The following is a 23,516-nucleotide window of genomic DNA, read 5'->3' as shown; positions in this document are numbered from 1 at the left end:
TTTTGAGTATAGAAAAATCATGGCTTATGAATAACGCGTTTATGTATCCAATTTTGAATTTTAAATCGTTGACACAAGAGGGGTTTGAGTCAACCAAAATTTGAATTTTGATTTTGAAGCGTCCTAAAATTTTGGGACCATGCTCCTTCACTAATTTGAACTCGTTATTAATGATTTTGAATAGATTGAGGCTAATGGAGAATGAAGATCGATTATTTGGAGTAGTTTAAGCAATTCAAGTGAAGTATAGATCATTTGACGATTGAGGCAAATGAGACTTCAACTCTTAATTGCTTGTTTCGGTGTCTTAATTTGATTAGATATGTGTTTGGTATAAAAGGGAAATGTATTTCATAAAAAATGATTTCCTAAAAAGTATTTTCTTGACAAACAAATAGATTTATTAATTAGTTTCTAGTGTTTGGTAAATAAGCACAAGGATATTACTGCAAAATCATTTATATGTTATTTAGCAAGATCCAGTGAGGTTGGGACTTGGAAAGGGATGAGGAGGGGGGGGGGGGGGAGGGTAGGGGTGGCGGAGGTGAGATGGTCAAGAGGTGGGGGTTGGGAGAATTAGGTGGATAGAAAGCAGATGTAGGAGTGACAATTTCAGTCCATATTAGTGAAATGAGTCCATTTTGCCCATATTTAATGACTTGGATCACTCATATTTTAATTGGGTAAATATGGACTTCAAGCTATTTTAAGAGCTCCTACAAATATGATCAAAATGGGTAAAATATGGGTATCCATATAGACCCATAATAGATCATTCACTTTTACTCAAAATTATAAATTATGCTAAAAAATAAAAATTCTAATATTAATTTTTAATTTTCAAAATTATTAATTTATTTTTCAAAAAAATTGGAGGGTGGGTAGGGCTGAGAAGGGGGGGGGGGGGGCAAAGAGGGGGGATTTTTTTGTTTTGAAAAACAAAAAAAATATAGGGGTAGGTTGGGGGGTGGCGGAGGGGGTAAAAATTATTTTTTTGGAAAAATAAAAAATATTAGGGGTAAATTGGGTGGAAGGTGGGGGGGGGGGGGGAGGGACCCAGGGTAGGGTTGTCAAAAAAAAATTATTATTATTTTTTTAAAAAAGGTCTTTTTTTAAAAAAAAATTTTTGGAGTGGGGGCAGGAGGGGGTGGCGGGTAGGGGGAGGGAGGGGTAAAAATTTTTGTTTTGGAAAAACAAAAAATATTAAGGATAGGTTGGGTGGAAGGTGGGGGGGGGGGTAAGGGTAGAAGGGTAGGGTTGGCAAAAAAAATTATTTTATTTTTTCGAAAAAAAGTTTTTTCTAAAATTTTTTTGGGGGATGGGGCAGGTGGGGGTTGTCAATTTTTTTTTTACAATAAAGGCTTTTCAAATTTTTTTTTGGGGTGGGGGGGGGTACTAGGGTGGAGTGGTAGGGGTAGGGTGGGATGGTAGGGGTTGAGGTATTAACAACTTGGCTTTGATTTAATATTTTTTGGCTTTAAGAGCTTAAAGTGGGTTACAACCATTTATCCAAATCATATTTGACCAAATCCATATTTACCCATATTTTATATGGATGATTGTGATCCAATCCATTTTCACCCAATTCATATTCAATCCATTCAAATCCGATCCAACCACCCATTTGCCACTCTTAAGCAGACGATAATCTTGAAATGCCACTTAACTCTTAAAGGATTCGTTTTTCCTACTTCTGTTATGAAAGTCAGTTTCCTCATTTTTTTTAAAAAATATTTTCCTAGAAAATTGACCAACTAAACATGAAAAAATTGACAAACATTTTTTGGAAAATATTTGGGAAAATTTTCAAAATGTCAATATTTTAGCATTTAATAGGACCCCTTAGCCACACTTTCACTATTTATGAAAAATGACAATATTTTCTTTTGTTATAGGGTTGATTATGTATTTCTTTTTCATTTGTTTAATTTTGAAGAATACAATTAGTTAATAACAGAAAGGAGAAAATCATGGGAGAGAACATTTTAAAACTTTTAAACTGAGATTTAAATAGAGAGATATTGAGATACATTGTGAGGATAGAAATACAAAGCTTTTGATGACATACCGTTAGAAATACAAAATAAGAAGCAATATAACAAAAAATATGTTGTATTCCACATAGTCCCCACAAAATAGTATTATGTACTACAAAAATTGTATCTAAATAAAAATTATGTTGTATTCTACACAATTAGTTGCAAAGATACTATTATGAACTACTAAGTTTGTATCCGCTTCTGAAGATGAATACAATTTGATGACATAAATACAAAACTAACAAGCATACAAACAAAAAAACATACAAAAATATGTTGTATTCCACAGAATTCCAACAAAATGATATTTTGAACTACAAAAGTTGTATGGTATCCAATTCATAGTATGAAAACAAAATGAAAATAAGATTACAAAATTTGATGGGATACATACAGTGTACTTTAGTTATGAGTTGTATCCAAACATAAGTAATTTTTTTACAGAAGGGAATACATATTATATTCCCAAGTTATTTAAATTTGAAAGGAAACAAGGGAATACATATGCACATAAAGCAATTTTATCTTGATGAAGTTGTTCATCCACCATTTGATCTTCATCAGCCTTTTCGACTTCACTATTGGTAGACGAAGAGCCTATCGTTTTCTCTTCTTTTCATTGTTTGTGTCTTTGCTATTGATAATAATTATATAATGTAATTGAGGAAGATTTTGCATGTGAATAGGGTCATGTAGATGCTTAGATCTGCTTTCTTCCACCATTCTTGTCGTCGATCCTACGTTATCGACTTGTCCTTGAGTGATACAAAGATCAAAAGACGAAAAAATCGCTGAAAAATCAATCATTAAATGGAATACCTCTTGTAGTCCTCTTTGAATCCACCATTAGAGAAGAATTCTGAATTTTTCCTTATCAAAAATCCTAATCGAAAATAGAGGATTTACTAAGCAATTATATAAGCAAACACATTGAAAGTTTTAAACAGATGCAAATCAATAAAATAATTTTTTTTAAAATACATACCTAATCAATGGATTGTTGTGAATATCTTTTGGGAGATTTTTAAGAATTTCTGAAAATAATTGGAAAAAAAAACGTTACCTACCAAAAGAGAAAGAGAGGAAAGGAGGAATTGGAGTAAAACCTAGAAAAAGGTGAAAGTGGGTAATGGGGTAAAAATGAGTCCAATGTGGGACTGATTTGAGAAATAAAAGGAAAGTAAATTGATTATATTAAGATACATTATATTTGCTAAATTATTGACATATTGACATTTTCAATAATTATTTTAAAGTGTAGATATTTTTAATAATTATGTTAGAAATTATGACTAATTTGCTAATTTTCCCAAAATATTTTTCTCGATAGCAAACACACCCTATGTCTAAGTCCAATTTCTCAGCCACTTTTAAGCCCAGCACAATCATATTGAACACAAACCTCATTAATCAATAGGCTCAAAGTTGTTGCATTTCCAGCCCAAACAGAATTGCACTTTGGCCCTTTTTTGTGCTGGTTTTTACTTTAAAGTTTAAACCGGTAACAATTAACAAATAACTTTTTTTGCGGGACATATAATTATATTTTCGTATCATAATATCTTAGAACTTATGCTCAAAATTAACTTCAGTTTTTCAAAAACTTACGCATCATTAGACATAAGTTCATTTGCTAAAAGACAAAGTTTAAAGATCAATCCATTTGAAGACCAACCCATTTAAAGATAAAACGTGCAGTTTTATAGAAATTGAATACTATGAAAAAGATAGAGTATAGCATAGTTGGAAGAACATACTAATTTTTGTATTGAATTTTTAAAGTAACACTTATTTTGAAATAATATTTTTTATTTGAGACGAATTTATAAACCTTTTTTCTGGTTATTGGTGATGTAGCAGATGTGTAGATCTACCATATTCATACAACCCAAACCCTCTCATATATAATTTTTTGGCTTAATAGGTTGAAAACCCCTCGGAAGCAAATTTTATGTAGATACTTAAATTTATGATTTTAATTCAATAATTAAGTATTTTAATACATGACAAACGAATTTTAGATTATTTTTTTTGTGTTCTCAAAAGATACGTATATAAGTTAGCTATTTAAAATATCATATTTTTTAATTAAATAAATTAGCCTCAATAAGCTTTAAAACTTCATGTTTGTTCCAATTGAGGATGTTGTGTATAATTAAAAGCGATATCATATTTTATGCTATTAATTTATCTATATAAGAAACTTGAGAATACACACAATTATCCCCAAAATTTGAAATAATAAATTTTATTAAAAACACTTTATCATGTGTTTAAGTGCTACTATTTTTTTAATATAATTTTAATTCTACTATTCCAACTTATCCTGGATTAATGCCAAATAAATATACTAATAGTTGTCTAAATCATAAACTCCATTTGAAAAATTGAAAATCGAACTCAAAATCTATGATTAAATACTATCCCACGACATTCTTGTGTGGTTTTTCTAATGAGCACTAACGATGAAAATACTATCATTAGTTGGACAAACATATATTTGTCTGGATTTGAATTTAAAATCCAAGTATATCTCATTAATACACCCATGACCTGTCAATTACTAGGCTAAGAATTTGAACTCATAATTATTTCAATTGTCAAAGAATTTTCTCAATGAATTGGAACCTGAAAAACTGAAAAATATGTGTAGAAAGATATTATTTCAATTTTATAAAAAACAAAATAACTGTTTCAAATAGATACTTGAGCTTCGATTAGAAGAGTAAATTACAGGGTGGATTCTCTCTTAATTAATTTTCTATCGCTCTCATTATTAATCTCCCTATTCATTTACACTCTGTTTGAATCATTGTTACCCATTGTTTCATAATGTATTGTATTGTATTGTATTGTATTGTATTGTACTCTATGTACTGTATTGTATGATAGATACAATGTTTGGCTAGACTGTATTGTTTGTTGTTGTTTAATAACATTTTAATTGTTTGGTTTGATTGTATCGTACTGTATTGTAATTTATAAATTTACTAAAATATCCTTAATTATTCTAGGGTAGGAGGTTTGACTAGAATTAAATAATATAAGGTAAAGGGTAAAATAGTCTTTTGAAATATTATGTAAAGATATAATTGGAAAAAGAAATTTAGTAACAATGGGAACACACCAAATCGGTTGTTCCATAAAATAGGGGTTTTCATTGTTACGTAACAACGAAATTTAATAGTACAATACAATAGATTTTAAGTAACAATAATTAAAACAAACATTGTAGGTATAGTAACGATACAATACAATACAATGGGTAACAATGATCCAAACAGAGGGTTAGGGGTCGTTTGGTAGAGTGTGTAAAAAAATGCTTAATAGAATGTATTAGTAATGCATGCATTAGTAACACTTGTATTAGTTATACTTGCATTAGTTATGCATAGATGACTTCTTATGCATTGTTTGATTTGTGTATTAAAATGCGAAATGCTCTAATGGATCTTCATACTTGTATGTGTTTGTATTATGAATCCTTCTACTTAACTCTTTATCAATTGAACCGTTAGACTCAACCAAAAGAAGATTTTGTAAACCCCTGGGTATAGTTCACTCGCCCTTGATTATTAACCAAAGTTATTTAATACAAGTAAAATATTAAAATTTTAATTTATATAGTCAAAATCTACCGGAGAAATCCGTTGTTGCCGTCATCGTCGCCACTCTCTTGCCGTTGAGACCACGTATACTCTTTCCCTCACCCATCTTCATCTCCATCACACATCCTCACCATTTTACTTTCCTCCATCTCCAACCTCCATAAAACCAGCAACCTAAGCCATCGCCGCACCACTAGATCTAGCCGGAAAATTTCTTCTCTATCGTAACCAAATCCTTCCACCCTCACCCACCTCGTTCTCCTCTCCATTGACCAGTATCGTGTCTCTCTCACCCTAGTGCAAATCAGTGGTCTCTGACGAGCACTACCGCCGTTGCCCAGGGGCGGCTCAACGTAATCGGAGGCCTAAAGCGAAATTTTAATTAGAGGCCTAAAATCTAAATAAACTTCACATGCATTTATTTAAAATTTATTTCTCTTACATTTTTAAATGCAAAGTATTACCTAATATTTTATATATATATAAATGATTTATTCGATTTCTTTTTCAATTATTAGTTTTAAATAAGATTTTATTAATTCAACATTGAAAAATATTATTTTACTCGGGCAATCATTAAATGAATTGTTAACATAGTTCTACAAGTAATAAGTTGACAAATTTCAAATAAATATAAGAGTTAGAACCATAGCTTTGATGAAGTTGATAATTTGGTTACCCCACATTTTACTATGGTTGTTGTAATGCTTGAAAATCTAAGAAGAAATGGAAAAAGAATATACAATTCAATTTGTTCAACACTTTGCGACTATTAATTGATATTTTTGACAGAATACTACTCTAACTTATCAACAATTTAAAGAAGAGAGTGTAAAAGGAGTTAAAAAGAAAATAATGTGAGTATTAGTAGAGAGAGTGTAAGAAAATAAAACAATATTTTCTTGATTTCTTCTATTTGAATGGGTTTGAAGAGAATAAAATAATAATTTTAAATATATACTTTTTATCATTAATAATTAATGTTTTTCTTTAAAAAATTAACACATAATTTATTCTTGGTAAAAAATTGAGGCCCCCCTAAAATTGGGGGCCTAAGGCCAATGCCTTATTTTTGTATACATAGAGCCGGCCCTGCCGTTGCCCTCTCCCTCCGCCGGCGAATCAGTAGACTCAAAGAGGTGACAATGCCAAGATCTCTTAAAGAAGATGACAAGAATGTGGAGAAGAAAAAAAAAGGGAGTCGGGCATGAGATGAAGATGACTGAAAATGGAGGTAGAGTAAGTGAAGAAGATGGGGTTAATTTTTTTTGTTATTTTATTCTTTTACTAATATTTTTTAAACTGAAATATGACACTCACTTGTCTTAACGTGCGTGAAGTTACACACTTTCGCCAACTCAACTATCTTAATATCACATAAGCTTGGTAAATGGTCATAAAAGTTTTATAAATTGTGTTTTATTGAGTCGAAGGATTCAGTTGATAAATGGATAAGTAGAAGGGTCAATAATACAAACTCATACAAGTACATGGGTTCATCGGACCATTTCGCCTATTAAAAATAGTTTGCATTGTATAAAAATATTTATTTACAAAAATATCCTCCACAATTATGGTGAAAAAGATGTAAAAGTGCTTTTGAGGGGTAACTAAGTCTTTAACCAAGCTAATACATATATTAAATTCTTTTGCATTACTAATACCTAGAAACCACGATATAACCAATAATTTAGTTATACATAATATGAAAAAGTGTACCAAACAAGAAAATACTATTAACACAAAGTTAGCATGAATTATTTTTGCTAATACACTCTACCAAACAACCCCTTACTAACATAAGATTAAACTTTGGCAGGGCTTAATTTTTGTACATTAACATTTTAATAATATAAGTTTTTTAATTAAAAGTAATTAAAAATACTTTTTCATTTTAAAAGTCACGTTTCGCTTTTCGAGAGATAATTTGACTAATTCTAAAGTTCTAGTTAAATTAAATTAATTCGATATTTTAAAATTAATATTTGAATAATCAAAACTATCGCGATAGAAGAAGTGAAGTTCATGTCAGCTTTATTTGGTCTAGAAAATCTATGTGTGTGCTTAAAACTTAAAACTGTCATGGGAGACGAATTTCAAGTCTCAAATACTCGGATAATTTAGAGTATTTTGTGGATCTTTTGAATAAACAGCTGTTAGATCGATTTTCCTTTTTTGCAAAATGATTTGGAATAAATAATTGTTTCGTAATAGTTTTTACAAAGAATGAAGCTTCTTAACCATATTAACACTATCCAAAGTGTTTTATGGAAACAAATTTCATTGATTGTTCATTACTTATTTGCATATGATTATGCTCATTCTTGTGTTATGAGTATATCTCATGTTGAAAGGGGTACTTAATTCTTTTCTTGACTAAGATGCATGCATGCATATTCTTTTCTTTTAACTCAAACAATACTAATTTGTATGTATTTGAGTTGGTCTTGTTACTACTTCAAAAGTGGAATTGTCTCGAAATAGAGAATTATTTGCTCTTTATGCCTACTAGAATCACTACAAGAAAAAGGTTCATTAGAGACCACATTTTATGGACAGATGAAAAATCTAGTCCCTAAAAGTATACTTATAGGGACGAGAATTTTTTCTGGTCCATAATTTCTGATTTTATATTCCTAATTAAGGAAGAGACTAAATGTCGTCCTTAAATAAATTAAAATCTGGTCCTAATATGCTCAACTGTGAGAGATTGGGCGTCACTTTATATTTCCTCCTTAAAATAAAATATAAAAAGCACTTAAAGTAAAACAATATTTATTAAAATATTCCTGTAAATATTTTCTATTTCTCACTTTTCAGATCTGAAGAACCCATCTCCCTAAAATCTAAATCCCTAAATGCTCCTAATTTGGGAGACCAAAGTAAGAGTACATTCTTTCCTCTCTTTCAGATATGATTTTTACGAGGAGATGAAATCGAGCATTTATTATTTGTAGTTCTCTTGATTTGTTGGCCTCTCTCTGTTCTTGTTCTCTGGTTAATCCTTCAGAAGGCGACAAAAATGGAGGCGAAGATCTAGAATGATGCAGTCTATCTGTAAAATAACCCTAAAAATCTCTAATTTTGTATCTCAAAATTGTGGAGGCAGTCATTCTTTCCATGGTGCTGAGGTAACCTATCTCTTAAGATCTCTATTTCTATTCTTTATTTTTTCTGATGCCTTGGTAAGGAAATGAAGGACGTTCCTTCGATATTTGAATGGTCGATTTTATGAAAAGCGAATAAAACTTGAGGGTATTAGGGTTTTTGGTATGCAAATAGATGACAAAGCAGACAGTAAAAGAACTCTGTCATTAACTCATAAAAGCCAAAAATTTAAATCCCAATGTATATGTATTTGCATAATATTCTTAAATTAATGTTGTGTTTCATGAGATTTAGAACATAGACTACTTATACCTTGGTGTGCCTTGTTTCCATAGAAAAAATGCAATTAGAATGAATTTGTAAAGAACTCTGGATTTTTCAATAGTATCAAGTTGTTTTTGAGAATTTTTTTTTTCTGTTCCTTGCTATATGTGCGGTTTGTTTTTCAAGTGAAAATCGGTTCATTGACATTACTGACGCCCTTTTTAAGATCAAGTGACCCTCTATTTAAATTGAAAGTTTAGACACTTGATGTTTCCGGAGGAAGTCTTGAATGTTATATACCTAATTGTGTTTTTCTACTTCATCAAAATAGAAAAGGAGGAAAAATACAAATGAATCTTATGCAATGTATTCTAATATGAGGAATTTGACATTTGAGTTTCAATTTACAAACTAGACATGTGATTTTTTCTAAATGCATATTTGGAATTATGGGGGAAGTGATCATGTACTTAAGTCATTTTGTGTATTATAGATAGGTGTTTTTGTAGGATTTTTGGTAAGGAACACACAAATCCGTTGGTTAAATTGAAACTCACATCTAGTTGCTTGAGTTGCTCTTTATTTATCCTCTATTTTGAGTGCCTTGGTATTATATATAGTATGATGATTTTGCAGGTTTCAAGAATTCACGAAGTTATTATTTACATGAATTTAATCCAACAATATTAGTACAATAACAACAAATCAAGTGAAATCCCACAAAGTAGAATTTGAAAGGGTAGATTGTACGCAAGCCTTGCACTACCTCTCCAAGGTAAAGATTAATATTTTCCGGTAGATCTTTATGTCACTTAACTTTATGCCATAAACATTAAATTGTTGATAGTCAAATAAAATAATTATACCTTTTAATTTTAAGAAAAAATATTAATACCAAACTAGTTGTCTCAGTACATAAATATGCTTTAACATATTGCTCTTCCACTATTTTTTTATAGTTCTATTCAAAAGAATAGTCAATTTTTATTTCATAATTTCTTAAAATAAAATAAAATGAAATAAAAATAATTATGCTTTATATTACAGAGATTTAACCAAATGTATACTTTACAAGTGAACTTTGATGTTAAATAACTGAAAGTAGTAGTAATTTTTTTATTTATTAGACAGAACTTATCCCTTTGCCTTCTTATTACAGGATGCTCTGACTCATCTCACTGTATTCCTTCTCTCTTTTTGAAAGCTATTCTTAGGTAGTTATGATGCCTAGCATCCAGTGATACCTCTCTTGACATGGCGTCTGAATCCCCAAGAAGCAACAATTGTAATTTTAATAGTCCTAAGATAACAAAAATGCTCTCTGGTAAGTTAATGGTGTTTTGATATATATATTTTCAAAGTTCTGAACTTGTGCATTAATGTTTCTAGACTATGCATGTGCTTTTGGTGTTTGTGGAGAGAGAATAAGATGTAGGTGTCAAGAGAGAGTGACAGATGAGACATATAGTATGATCATAAACCTTGGGTAAAATTGAATATAAACAACTATCTTTGTAGTAAAAGATAGTTTGATTTCGAGTAGTTAAATGTATGATGTGGTGTTTACTACAGGATTACCTACTTTAGATAAATCTGAATTCAAATGTTGGATCAAACAAAAAGGAACCCGAATGTTCATTTATCTGAATCTTTTGACGAGCTTTACTACTTAAAATCAATGATGGATGATGGCAAAGAGAATCCTATATGGCTCTAATATTATAATTGTTGCACAATCTTATGCTACATACACTAAAAAGTCTCTGATAGGGTTTACAGTTAGACAACATATATAATATATTTATTTATACATACTATTGTTTTGAAGAGGAAAAATTTATTTGATTGATAGTAAATGATTTTAGATGAAAGCCTCAAACATATTTCTTGAGATAACTGCTAGGATGACAAGTTTTTATTTCTATATGGTGTCACAGGAAGTTTTTATGGATAGTATAAAGTTAGCATTACGCATCTTCCTTTGTGTTATGACTTATGAATTGCACTACACCGTTACTCCTTCCTTTGTGTTATGAATTGCACTACATCGTGACTCCTTATAGTTCTCTGTACTATATTTTTATGGATAGTGTAATTTTTGTGTAGAAAACACACATGTTCTTTGTTTAGTATCTTGCTACAAAACTGTCGAGAAGGAGAGAAAAATTTTCCTTTCAATTCTTGTGATTCAATCATGCAATTGTTGTAGTTATCTGTAATACTATCTGGTCTTTATAATTTTTAAAGAGCATTTGTTTGTTACTTTTTACAGGTTTTGATGACTTGAAGTTACAAGTGAAGAAATAATTTTTGAAGAGTTGATGCAAATAACAAATTGCTTATCTTTTTTCTAGGACACTTGGGACAAATTTTTTATTTCTTGCTATGTAGTCTGTAAACAGTTCATGGCTATTCAATTAATAGTGGAATGTTTATAATTTTTGGCTGCAATTGACTACAAATTGTGTATTAGTAAGTGTATATATATTAAGGATAATTTTATTTATGTTATTGTGATTATCTTTGTATATATTGACAAAAAATTATATATAATATATGGACCACATTTTATGATTTACAAATGGAATTTCTACCGACCAGATTTCTTGTACTTAAAGACGTTTTAGGACCACTAAAAGCTATTATGTGTATATGTTTTTAGGACCAGAACACTGGTTCCAAAACGTGATTTCAGGACCAGTTTTTTCCTAGTCCCTAAAGCGATTTAGCGACCAGATGTTAGATCCCGTCATAATTGATCTTTAGCGAAGAAGCCTATAGGGACGGGTAGCGACCGGACTTTTCTGGTCGCTATTTCCCTTTAGAGACCAGAATTAGACTTTTACAGACCACTTTTCCCTTCGTTATTGGACTGTTTTCTTGTAGTGAATCAATGTGACCTCACCTACTTGATAGATTGAAATCATTGGATCCATTATGATATCCTTATTTTGTGATGTTTTGTATATCCAAGTTCTTTGTGCTTCATATGCCATTTTAGTCGTCATGAGAATAGTTGATGTTTGACTATGTGACAAGTTTGTGTATCTTTGGCAACTCTTGTGCTAACGCTCATGCTATGAGGTCTTTGTTTATCTTTCCTATGTTTTCTTAAGGTTTGAATTCGAGGACGAATTATTTTCCAGAAAGAAAGAATGATGCATTCACGACAAAACAAGTTAAGAAGTTCAAGGGCTTCTCATAAAAGTCACTACATTGGGGGATTGAAGAAAGATTGGAATGAAGGCTTGAGACTCAAGAACATATTAAAGTGGAAGTATAAGACTCCACTTAAAATTAAAGATACTTGGAATATGAAAAAGGGCTATGTGTGTAAATAAGCTTTCTTCAAACAAATCTTCATTCTTATGAAGCCCCTTATTTCATTAAGCATATTTATGTAATAGCTCATTTAAGCTAAAAATAATAGAGAATAACTCCTTTAGACTCATACTATTTTGAGATTAAAGATGATTGATAGTTGATACTCTTGAGAAAGTTAGGTCGGCTTAAGGCTATATTGTTGCTTGATGTTATTTGATAGATTACTTGTGAGAGGTATTTGAATTCCTTAATTGGAGGTTTTAGCTTTCTTTAGCTATTGTTTTCAATTAATTCTTATTTTGAAGGTGTAAATATTTATTTGGCATATATAATACATATACGTACCCTTTAACTTGACCTCATTTCATATTTATGCCCTCCTACTTTGGTTGTGCACAAGTAGACACTTAAACTTGTATAAAATTGGACAAGTAGACCCATAAGTTCAACGTGACATAATAAACACGTAGGACACCACGTAAGACACAAATCGCTCTGTAGGATCCCACACAGGACACTTGTATTTATTTGTTCAACTTTATACAAGTTTAAGTGTCTACTTGTGCACACCTAAAATTAAAAAGCATAATATAAGCTAAGACCAAGTTAAATAGTCTATTTATGTATTATGCTTATTTCTTTTATCAATATATAGTGCATAAACTCAAATTAAACTCGTAAGATAAATCCAAGAATCGAGATGACTCATCTCTGGTAATATGTAATGAAATTGTGGGAGAATCTATAGGTTAAAAACGGGACACATAAATTCATGATCTCTTTGTAAAACTAGATTTTTTATGTATATATTTTCTAAAATTGGTATAACATTATCTTCCGGCATTCATACTACAAGAAGGCTAAATGATGCATTTGGTTGGATATTGAATTATTTACCTAGAGTGCACTTGGGAATTCTCACTTAATGCATTTTCCTTTTTTTTTTTTTTCCCTTTTTAGTGGTACATACATCCATGTTCCAGAAATCCTAGATTCGACTTTGAAGAAAATAGATATCATACCTAACTCAACCCCAAAAACTAATTTAAGAGGGAAGACTTTCCCAATACTATATAAGGAGATCACCAATCTCTTGTTCATCAGATATAAATAGATCTCGGGCCTAACTGAAAACTAGCTTAAGAAGGAATGATTACCCAAGAAAATATAATTAAGGAGATCACAAATCCCATTTTCCCCCGACAAAAATAAATCTAGGAATAACTCAACCCCAAAAATTAGCTTAAGAGAAAATATTTACCCAAACCCATATAAGGAAATCACCAACCCCTTTTCCAATCGAAGTAAAACTCTTCACCATATAATTAATTAACTCACTCAAGTTAAACTCATAAGATAAATCCAAGTTTTAGAACCCTCTAGTTTTCCATTTCCATGTTTCCCAAATAAAACAAGCTATTCACACTAGGAGAGAGAGATAGAGAGAGAGAGAGTGAAAACTAAAAACAAAACAAACAAAAACCAAAAGTCGTTGGGAGTGTGTGTGATTATTGTGAGATAGAAGTGAAGAAGAAGTACTTAGCTTGCTTTGCTAGCTAGCAAATAAGAAACGTATGGAATATTTTGGACTCTTTTTAGTAGTATTGTTGATAATAAAATGAAAAAAAAAAAATGCAATGCATGCATGGTGCCAAGTATATTCACCTTGTAACGTATGCCACGTCCCTCCTAATTGTCCTTTCTCTTCACTTCCTCCATTAAAATCCACTGATCTTTCTTCACCTCTTCATCACATCTTCTTCCTCTAGTAATCAATTTGTCTATCTTTATGGATTACTCTCCGCCACTATCACCACTATCGTCACCTGACTCAACACCACCATCATCACCACCACCTTACTACATTGAAGAGCCTAAGACTTTGAATGAACAACAACTCAATGAATTTAGGGTATGTTTTGATATATATACACACATATATATGTGTGTGTGAGAAGCGCGAGCGCGTTCTTAGATGTGTTTTGATTTATTGTTGTTTGGTTGTTTTTAGGAAACGGCTATGCATATCATCAAAACTCATACTCATGAGGAAGCTACAAGAATTTTTTTGAAGGTAACATATGAGTGTATATATATATATATGTGCTATAGTTTCTTTTTATTTTTGCTTTCTAACATTTGGTGTGTGTTAATCTATGTGTTTTTTGTTTGTGTATAACAGCTAAACAAAGTTTAAAATTAATGAAAAATGATTTTTGATATTTATTTTTAGTGATGGCTATAAAAGTGAGGGATGGATCTTGATTTTAAAGTTTATGTGTTTTTAAGTGATTTTAATTTTTCGTTTTAAGAATGTCAGTTTTTTAAGTGACGGCTATAACAGTGAGGGACGGTTCTAGATTTTAAAGTTTGTGTTTTCAGTGATTTTAATTTTTGTTTTAAAAATCTTCCTCTTTTAATGACGATTATAAAAGTGGAGCAGATCTAGATTTTAAAGTTTAATGTCTTTTATTTTTTATTTAATTAAGATCTTTATTTCAAGTGATGGCTACAAAAGTGAGAGACGGATCTTGATTTTAAAGTTTATGTGCTTTGAGGGATTTCAATTTTTTTTTTTATTTAAGAATCTCTATTTTAAGTGTAGAAAAGGAATCAAACCCTCATTTGAGAATGATAATAGTGAGGGGCAGATCTAGGTTTTAAAATTTATGTATTTTTAAATTTTTATTTTAAGATCTTTATTTTAAGAGATGGCTACAAAAGTGAGAGACAGATTTTGATTTTAAAATTTATATGCTTTGAGGGATTTCAATTTATTTTTTAAAGAATCTCTATTTTTAGTGTAGAAGGGGAATCAAACCCTCATTTGAGAATGGTAATAAAGTTTAAGCAAAATTTCATTTCTAATGCTGGATCAAAAGCTAACTTTGTTAATTTTTGAATTCTCATTAATTAATAAAATTTTCAATCTTAATACAAAATCTATAAAAAAAATTATTGAGTTTTTAGAAATTCATATATAATACTCTAAATCCGTCGGTACAAAACGATTTTAACTCGGTGTTGGTGAAATTCTTTAAGTTTTCTAAATAAAAATGATAAGATCCCTAAAGCCATAAATGTTGTAACTATAAGAGTTCAGATATATCATTTAATTACGAAGATTCCCCATTAATTAATCATTTTTTTTCTTCTATTGGTAAATTGAAAGATCTTAAAATACATGAACTAAAAGGGCCGGGGAAGTTTTTTTTCAAAAAAATAAATTAAAACTTAATTTCAAGATACTAGTATGTTTGGCCAAATTTGTGGCTTAATATATGTTTTTTCTTTAAAGTATAATTTTTTTGAAAAAATTACTTTTGATGAGAAACACTGCGTGTTTGACCAATAAATTTTAAAAATATTTTTGAGTTCAAAGTGGTTCTAAGTGTATATTTCTCAATAGACCTTTTGAAAAAATCATTTTTTTTAGCTTCTGAAAAAGAGTTTCTACCAAAATTTGGGTGACACACTTTACTTTTTAAAAATAAATACTATTTAAAAAACATTGTTAGCCCCTCAAAAACTTGATTAGATTATCAAGAAGTTTATTTGTGTGGTTAGTTTAACTTTTAACTTAATCATATGAAATATTCTTTAAGAATCAGGTAGATGAAGCTAATAAGCATGTGGGTAGTGGAAACCCTAGGTTTTTTATCCGAGTTTTGGCGAACGAAAATAATCCTACTAAAGAGCACATGTTTTTCTAATGAGTTTTACCTAGTTCGAATTTAAATTAGACAAAATCCTAAAGTAAGTATCATATACAAATAAGAAATCAAAATAAAATAAATTAGGGCTTTGCAAAGAAGTTAATCAAAATGTGGAAATGTTGTGACATATTATAAACTAGGGCTTGTTCTATATTTTTAAAAAACAACTAAACAAAAATAAAAATTTCGAGTACTTTTTGGACTTTTTGTCGAGTACTTTATGATCATTATTCTTATAAACGATAAAACTTTATAAATGACATAAACGGTAATTTTAGATCATTATATCATGTGCTTGTTCTATGTTTATCGTGTACTCACTATGAATTTCTATTTTGTTGATTATAAGAATTAATCTTAATTTCTTATCATCATTTTTTTCGAATGCTTTCTTCTATATTTATCGTGTACTCGCTGCAAATCTTTGTTTTTTCAAAAATTAAGTATAGTGTCATTTATGTATTGATTCTGTAAAATGATAAATACCAGTGACCATCTATTTTTAGTGAGGACGACATATAAATAGAAATGGAGGTGGTAAAAATTTAACTTTTATACACTAATAAATACTCCCTCCGTCCAACAATAGTTGTCCACTATACTATTTTGGTATGTCCAACAATATATGTCCACTTTATGAAATCAATGTATAATTTTACACTTAGTTCCTAATTTACCATTCATCATTAATATAGTCATTTCTATTAGTGATATAGTAAAATTACGGTTCTATCTATAGTTTCTTACGAAGTGTGCAAAGTCAATAGTAGACAAGTATTGTTGGACTGAGGGAGTACAATTTTAACAACTCATAAATGCATATATGCTTTAAATTGTTCAATTTTATTTATTTATTTATTATTATTTTACTTTGTTGTAGGGTCTTATCCCTGTGAATGGTGTGGATCCAAGAGCACTAGTTCCCATAGTACCCAAGGAGAAGAAGGTCCCTGCAACTGGTGACAAGATCAAAAATGGCAATTTCTCTGGTGACAATAATAATGTCAAAAAATGAAAGTTATTTGATTCCTTAAAATAAAAGTTGTGGTTTGCATCTTTGTATTTTAATTTTATGTTGTTTTGAACAAGTATTAGTACTTTATGAGACCTTGTAGTTTAATTTCAGTGTTATGTTATGATGCACCTCTTTTATTGTATGATCTTGCATGTTCTAGTAATGTGCAAGTTTATTATCTTTGGAATCTATATTATGTTGCTTTAATATAAGAGATTTTTGTTTTGTGATTGTTACTAATTGTATTTACCTAAGATAATTATACTCTTAATTAATCTTAAATTTCTAATTATAGTTGTACTCTTATCTTGTTTATGGTTGTTACATGTCCTAAGAATGTGGATATTGCAAATAGTTTAGTATTTGTTTTATCCAAATAGCAATATTTATATGGATTAGAAATCTAATTAGAAAGGATCATATATATCAAATAATTGGTATACCAAATTAAATGATCTCTTTTTTTTGTTTCTTCAAGTCATAAATTTTGTTCAAGAGTAATACAAAGAAAGAAGCTAAAATTAAAGGTCATGAAGATTAGAGTATAATAATTGTACTCTTAAGAACGAATGAATGAATGAATAATAAGATAACTTGTTGCATACTTTATTTTTATCTTATAATATATCCAATCAAATGTCTAAGAAAGTGTAAACAACTAAAAAACGAATACACGTACAAAGTTTGTGCCATGATAATATAGTGAAAGACTAAAATACAGTGAAAACAATAATTAAGTTAGTTGAAAGCTTAAAAAAGTAATTCTAATGGATTGAAAATCAAATTAGACATCCATAAGAACTAAAATTAACATCTTTTGGCGGGAAAAATAAAAAGTCTAAGAATTCAATCTCATATAAACCTTCTCAAAATATTGTAACCAAATAATGTTGGAAAAATATTATTTAATGTCTCAAAATTATAAGTTGTAAATATTCTTTGTTCTTTATTAGCTATTAATCATGCACCTTTAATATTCTATATAATAGATCCTTTATTATTTCTTAAATAGCCTTATTGACCATCTTTCTTTTTCATTTTTAAATGTTATTCTTTAAATTAGTAACAAACATTTTGACTCATTATTATCATTCATTTTGATAATGTCGTTGAAAGGTTGGAGTCATTAATATGACAATTGTATATTATCATATCCTTGTTCTTTATATATATATATATATATACTACAAAATGTTTTCATTTGAGATATAGTTGAAAATAAAAACTCTTCTTGAGAGAGTTTATAAGAGAAATACATTCACTTATTTTCTTTTGCTGAGTTTTTGTTTGTCTATTTTTGTTAGTTTCTAGCTCCTAATTTCTACTAGAAGAGTTTGTTGCATCCTGGGGGATATACTTATATCGGGTGAAATATTCTTAGAGACAGTGTCTGACACACCTTAAGCTTTGGTGAATTTCATACAAGTGGTCATAATACAATGAAGTATTTTCCGTAAGATTTTCAACAATAATTATATATAAAATAATTATTTTCAAATTGCCTTGCTAAACCATTATGTAATCCTAATTTGGGAAATTGAGGTTTTTTTTTTTTTTTAGCTAGATACGCTCTAAAGCTATAGTTGTTGGCATATCCATCGCAGAAGCCTGATTTAAGGCTGACCATTAAAAATAAGAATTTTTCATTGTAAATAGAAAATATTTTAAGTAAAGGAGACTGTATAAACATACTTCAAGAGAAAAGAGAAAATCACAACTCACAAGTGTGGTGCTTATTTACAAGTCGAATATAATACAATAAAAGATTAAAACATGATTAAACATTAAGTTATAAAAGCAAAACATGTTTGTCAGAAACATTCTAAGAGTATAGATAAACTAAGAGTTTAATATTTTTAGATAATTATTTTTGTTATAATGGATAAGATATTTATATATATGTAAGATATGTGTTTAATTAATTAGTGATAAGATGATGAAGGATTGAGGTTTTTTAAAAGATGATGGTACGTTTGTAGCTAGATGCACACCAGAGCTATAATCATCGATGTAAATAGCAAACATTTTAAGTAAATGATACTATATAAATAGACTTTAAGGAGAAAGTGAAAGCCACATAAAAACTTCAATTAAGAAACTCACAAGTGTGTACTTATTCACAAATTAAATGTAATACAATAAAAAGTTAAAACACGATTGAATATTATAATGAGTTTCATATTTTTAGAATTTTTTTCAAAATTGATAAAATATTTATATACGTGCAAAATGTGTGCTTGTTAATAAGAAATATAATAGAAGACAAAATTAAAAAAAAAAATCAAAATTTTTCATTAATTATGGGACATTCCATTCATCAGCTATCCTATTTATTTGTTTTTCAGGAAGTAACATTGAGGTCTTTAACTCCACGTGTATACAAATGAGACAAGTTTGATGATCCAATATTTTATACTTCTATACTGCCAAAATTCATAAAATCTGCATCAAGAAAGCATAAATTTGACTTCGAATAAATATAAATAATAGAAAAAATGACTACTATAAATATGGGCGTTTATGGGTCGATATTTAATTAAAATATAAATAAATAAATTGATTTAGTTGATTTTTAAATTATTAAAATCAAATCAATTTGAATTTTTCTTCTTTTGTTGTTCTTTGTCCTGTTGTGCAACTACTTTATCTTCTTCTTTTACGAGCTTTAAACAACAAATTAAGAAAAGAAAAATATTGAATTTGTTATAAAATGAAAATAAATAAAATATAGTAAATATTGAAAGCAATAAAGATAGAGAGACAATAGAGGATAGCTTTCTTATTCTTTAAATTGTGTTCAAGTGTATCTGATATGAACTTTTATGTCTCTATTTATATTGTTACATAGAGGCATATAAAAGATTGTAATAAACATGACATTAACCATAAAACTTATTAAGAAGATCACAAGAAAGGTTGTGAATGTGTGGAGTTAATTACTAGAATGGTAGACAAAATTACTATTCTCTGGACACACTTAAGTTTTGATGCTCATGATTTTGATGATGGTTCAATTCCCCTTAGATATTTAAAATAAAGGGAAAAAATTATAAAAATTTGTAAAATCTTTAAATTTTGAATCCACCCCTTATACTTAAAAAAACAAGGATGTGAGAATAGAGTATACATGTAAGTCTGTGTGTTGTCTTTTTATTTTTAATTTGGAAATATATTTTACCTTCTGGATATACGATATAACTTGTGGGACACTTTACTCCCAATATATGTATAACTTGTTTGATATTATGATACAAACATATGAACTTATGCAACGAAAACATTGTTTGATAATATGATACAAAAAGTGTTGTTTTTCGGTGTCAGATATATTTTCGGCCAACTATTTTGTTACTTAACCTTAAAGCATATCTTAATATTCAAATATACATATTAAGACATCTTAACCTATTTTTCTTTTTTTTTAAATGAAGCTTGAGTGATCCAAATGATGTTAATAAGCTATGACATTCTTGTTATTATAATTAATTTAACCTGATGACTTTTTTTCCAAAAACAAGTGGACCTTCAGAAACTTTTCAAATGGCTAATTTTGACATTTAAAAAATCCAAAATTATAAATAAGAATTTCTACAAGTTTGAACTATGTGGGATGACATTAATGGGCTGGTCATTGATACTGGCATCAGTAGCCCAGCCCAGTATGTTAATATTAACTCTGGGACTCATCTTAATATGTCAATCACACTTGTCCATCAAAATGAGTCCTCCCATCCTCTTCCCTTTATTGGTCCAAGTCATTTCGGGACAAGCGGATCATTTATGATTAAAAGGATGAGCTTCAAGAGAATGATTCGGGATTCTTGCAGAGTAAAACCATGCACTACCAGACACGAGATAGAAATTCCAAAGAACAAGGCCGGGGGAGTGGGGAGGGGATCCTAGTTTCAACTTACAAGAGTCTCCAAATAGTAAAAGGCATTCATTAGAAGAAAACAAAGAACTAAAAGAAGGATCATGGTTTATTTCAGCAGCAAAGATGATGAAAAAGTAGAATCCAAATATATGAAACTAGTCCAATACTAAAACAGATGTCAAAGATCACTATAGCAAATCACAAGCACCTAAAAAAGATGCACACATTTCACAACATCATTCAAGAATTAGAGCCATCCAACTGCAATCATATCCTAAACTTGCTCAAGCTTTGACTTATTATTGTTGCTAGATTGCTTCTCCTCTTGGTGAGACTTGACATTTCCCGTCGTCAATGACTCATTAAAGGTTGATTTCTTGGTAAATCCCTTCTTCTCACAGTAGATTGCATATAAGATAAGTTGCACTGTTCCTAAACCAAAGCCAAAACCATTTGGAATCTGCAATGCAACAGTATATTCTTGTTTAGTAGGCAGCAACATCCATATTTTGGTATACTCAAAAGTTAATCAACAAATAGCTACTTACAGCAACAAAAGGGTCCTTGCCAAGAAGGCCAAAGGCAAACCAGGAAGCGCCACATAAGAACACGAACAATGACAAGAAAAATGGCATGAACTCCACGCTCTTCGTCTTGATTACCAATCTCTGTATACATAAAAATTGTCCTTGAGTGTATGCAACTATCGAGCATTTCCATCGTAAGAAGGAATAACCTCTTATGTTAAAATTGAACATCGAATAGCACAACTCATCCCAACTCTCCATCCAAAATTGGGACTACGATGAAGTATATAGTCAAGAGAACTACCAATAAACAATAAATAACTGCTCGAGAAAGAGTACGAAATGATGTTAAGGAACTTACTATGATGGATAGAGGAGATCCATACATAATGATAGAGAAGATCGTGGCAGCGATACCACAAAAGAGCTTCCTTTTGCTTCCATGTAAAGCGAGCATGGAAACAAGGGCTACAGCAGCAAAAACAGTAAGGACTAATAGAAGAAGTGCTGAGATTTTCTTCTTCTCTTTACTTGGTGCAAATGCAATGAAGATCAGCACATAAATGGTCTCAATTACAGCTCCAGTCCCATTGATTGTAGACACCAACAGATTATTTGGTGACACAAATGGTAACCCATACCTATCCAATTTGATACACAAAAACAAACCAGTTCAAGAAAACATGTATCACTTCTACAAAATCAAAATGAGATAATGTACACTGCTAACATGAACCAAAAACTATGTTTCTTCAACTCTCGAAAAATGTCACGAGTGCGTATCAGATCCTTTAAAAGTAGCACATTTTTGGAGGATCTGACACTGGAGACGTCCAAGCAACAAAGACCAAATTTCTCAATCTCTAAAAACAGATAACCAAATCCCAAGATTTGAGGAGTTGAACAATTTTTAACATCATGTAAGCAAGATTCTTGAAATGACTATAATTTACCACAAAATTAACAAAACAGTATCATTAATTGGAACTGAAAAGGGTAACAGAAAGCACTATACAAATGTTAAACCTGAAAGAACTTGATAGATAAATACAACAATGTTATTTAATCTTACCATGCAGAAAGCAGGCAGTTGAGTAAAGTCATAACATAAGGCAAGCCAGAAAATTGTTCAGTGGATCGATTTTGAATAACCCTCTTGAATGTGATTCTAAAAGAAGAAGATATCCAAAATGTTAGAAAGTTGAATAACAGATTCATGGAGAAAACCCCCCTTTTTTTCTCAAACAAAAGCTTTAAAGTATGAAAACCAAGAAAATAAAGAATCCATTTTTAAGAAATGTAAAGAGTTGTTGAAAATGGCTCTCACATTGGTGCCAAGAACAGAAACAGAGCAGTGGCATTTCCTGCAAAACAGAGAAGATGAAACTAAGAATGTGATTACAGAAAATGAAAAATCTTGAAGAAGAGTGAAAACCCACCAAATATCCCAAAAACAAAATGCAGAGTATGAACAACACCCATGTCTTCTTCACTTTTGCAGTACAGAGTAGTAGTTCAGAGCAATTTCTTTGATTGAGAGATGAAAAAGACTCTGTTTTGAAGAAAACCCAATTGAAGAAACTTACAAAACTCTCCAAGAATTTCAAAAAATTGAATACCCAAAGGAGAAAAATGAACAAGAATTTGAAAATAAGAGATGTTTCTTTATGAAATTGAGTCATAGTGAAGGGTTTATATATAGGACCAGAGCCCAGAGGAAGGGCAGTTACTGCTAAAAGACACCCTTTTCTTGTCCTTATCTTCCCTATCAGTTGGGTCACAGTACACTCTTCTGCCAAATGAAAACCGTTTGTGTGTCCGCTATACATGTTAAAGTCCGATTACATATAAAGCGTTCCGTAATAAAAATGACTCTGTATTTGTGATTCGAACCCAAAAAATCTCTTGTTAAAAATAAAGGAGTACTTATACTTATGTGATAGTAATAACTGTTTTATAGTTTCAAATAGGAAGTTACAAATGGAAAAAAAAAGCGGAATGACATGAGATGTTTCGGTACTCGGCTCCGTTTGTCAGTTGA

The 23,516-nt window shown here is 30.1% G+C and overlaps 1 protein-coding gene and 1 pseudogene across 1 annotated transcript; one reads left to right on the top strand and one right to left on the bottom strand.

Annotated features, from left to right (window-relative positions):
• The first annotated feature begins 13,975 nt into the window (after nt 1-13,975).
• Nucleotides 13,976-17,074, top strand: LOC125833931 (uncharacterized; annotated as a pseudogene).
• A 4,027-nt stretch (nt 17,075-21,101) lies between these two features.
• Nucleotides 21,102-23,066, bottom strand: LOC125833926 (bidirectional sugar transporter SWEET1-like). The gene is made up of 6 exons (XM_049513085.1): nt 22,915-23,066; nt 22,803-22,839; nt 22,548-22,643; nt 21,837-22,116; nt 21,497-21,616; nt 21,102-21,408 (listed from the first exon to the last, which is right to left on the bottom strand). The coding sequence occupies exons 1-6, from the start codon at nt 22,955-22,957 to the stop codon at nt 21,223-21,225; spliced, it is 762 nt and encodes a 253-aa protein (XP_049369042.1). The 5' UTR covers nt 22,958-23,066; the 3' UTR covers nt 21,102-21,222.
• Nucleotides 23,067-23,516: the final 450 nt, after the last annotated feature.

Source organism: Solanum verrucosum, unplaced genomic scaffold, assembly GCF_900185275.1.
Source record: "Solanum verrucosum unplaced genomic scaffold, falcon-dt-bn FXZP01000108.1, whole genome shotgun sequence".
NCBI classification, from domain to species: domain Eukaryota; kingdom Viridiplantae; phylum Streptophyta; class Magnoliopsida; order Solanales; family Solanaceae; genus Solanum; species Solanum verrucosum.
Note: the sequence above shows the minus strand (reverse complement) of the source record. Positions and strands in the feature narration are given on the sequence as shown.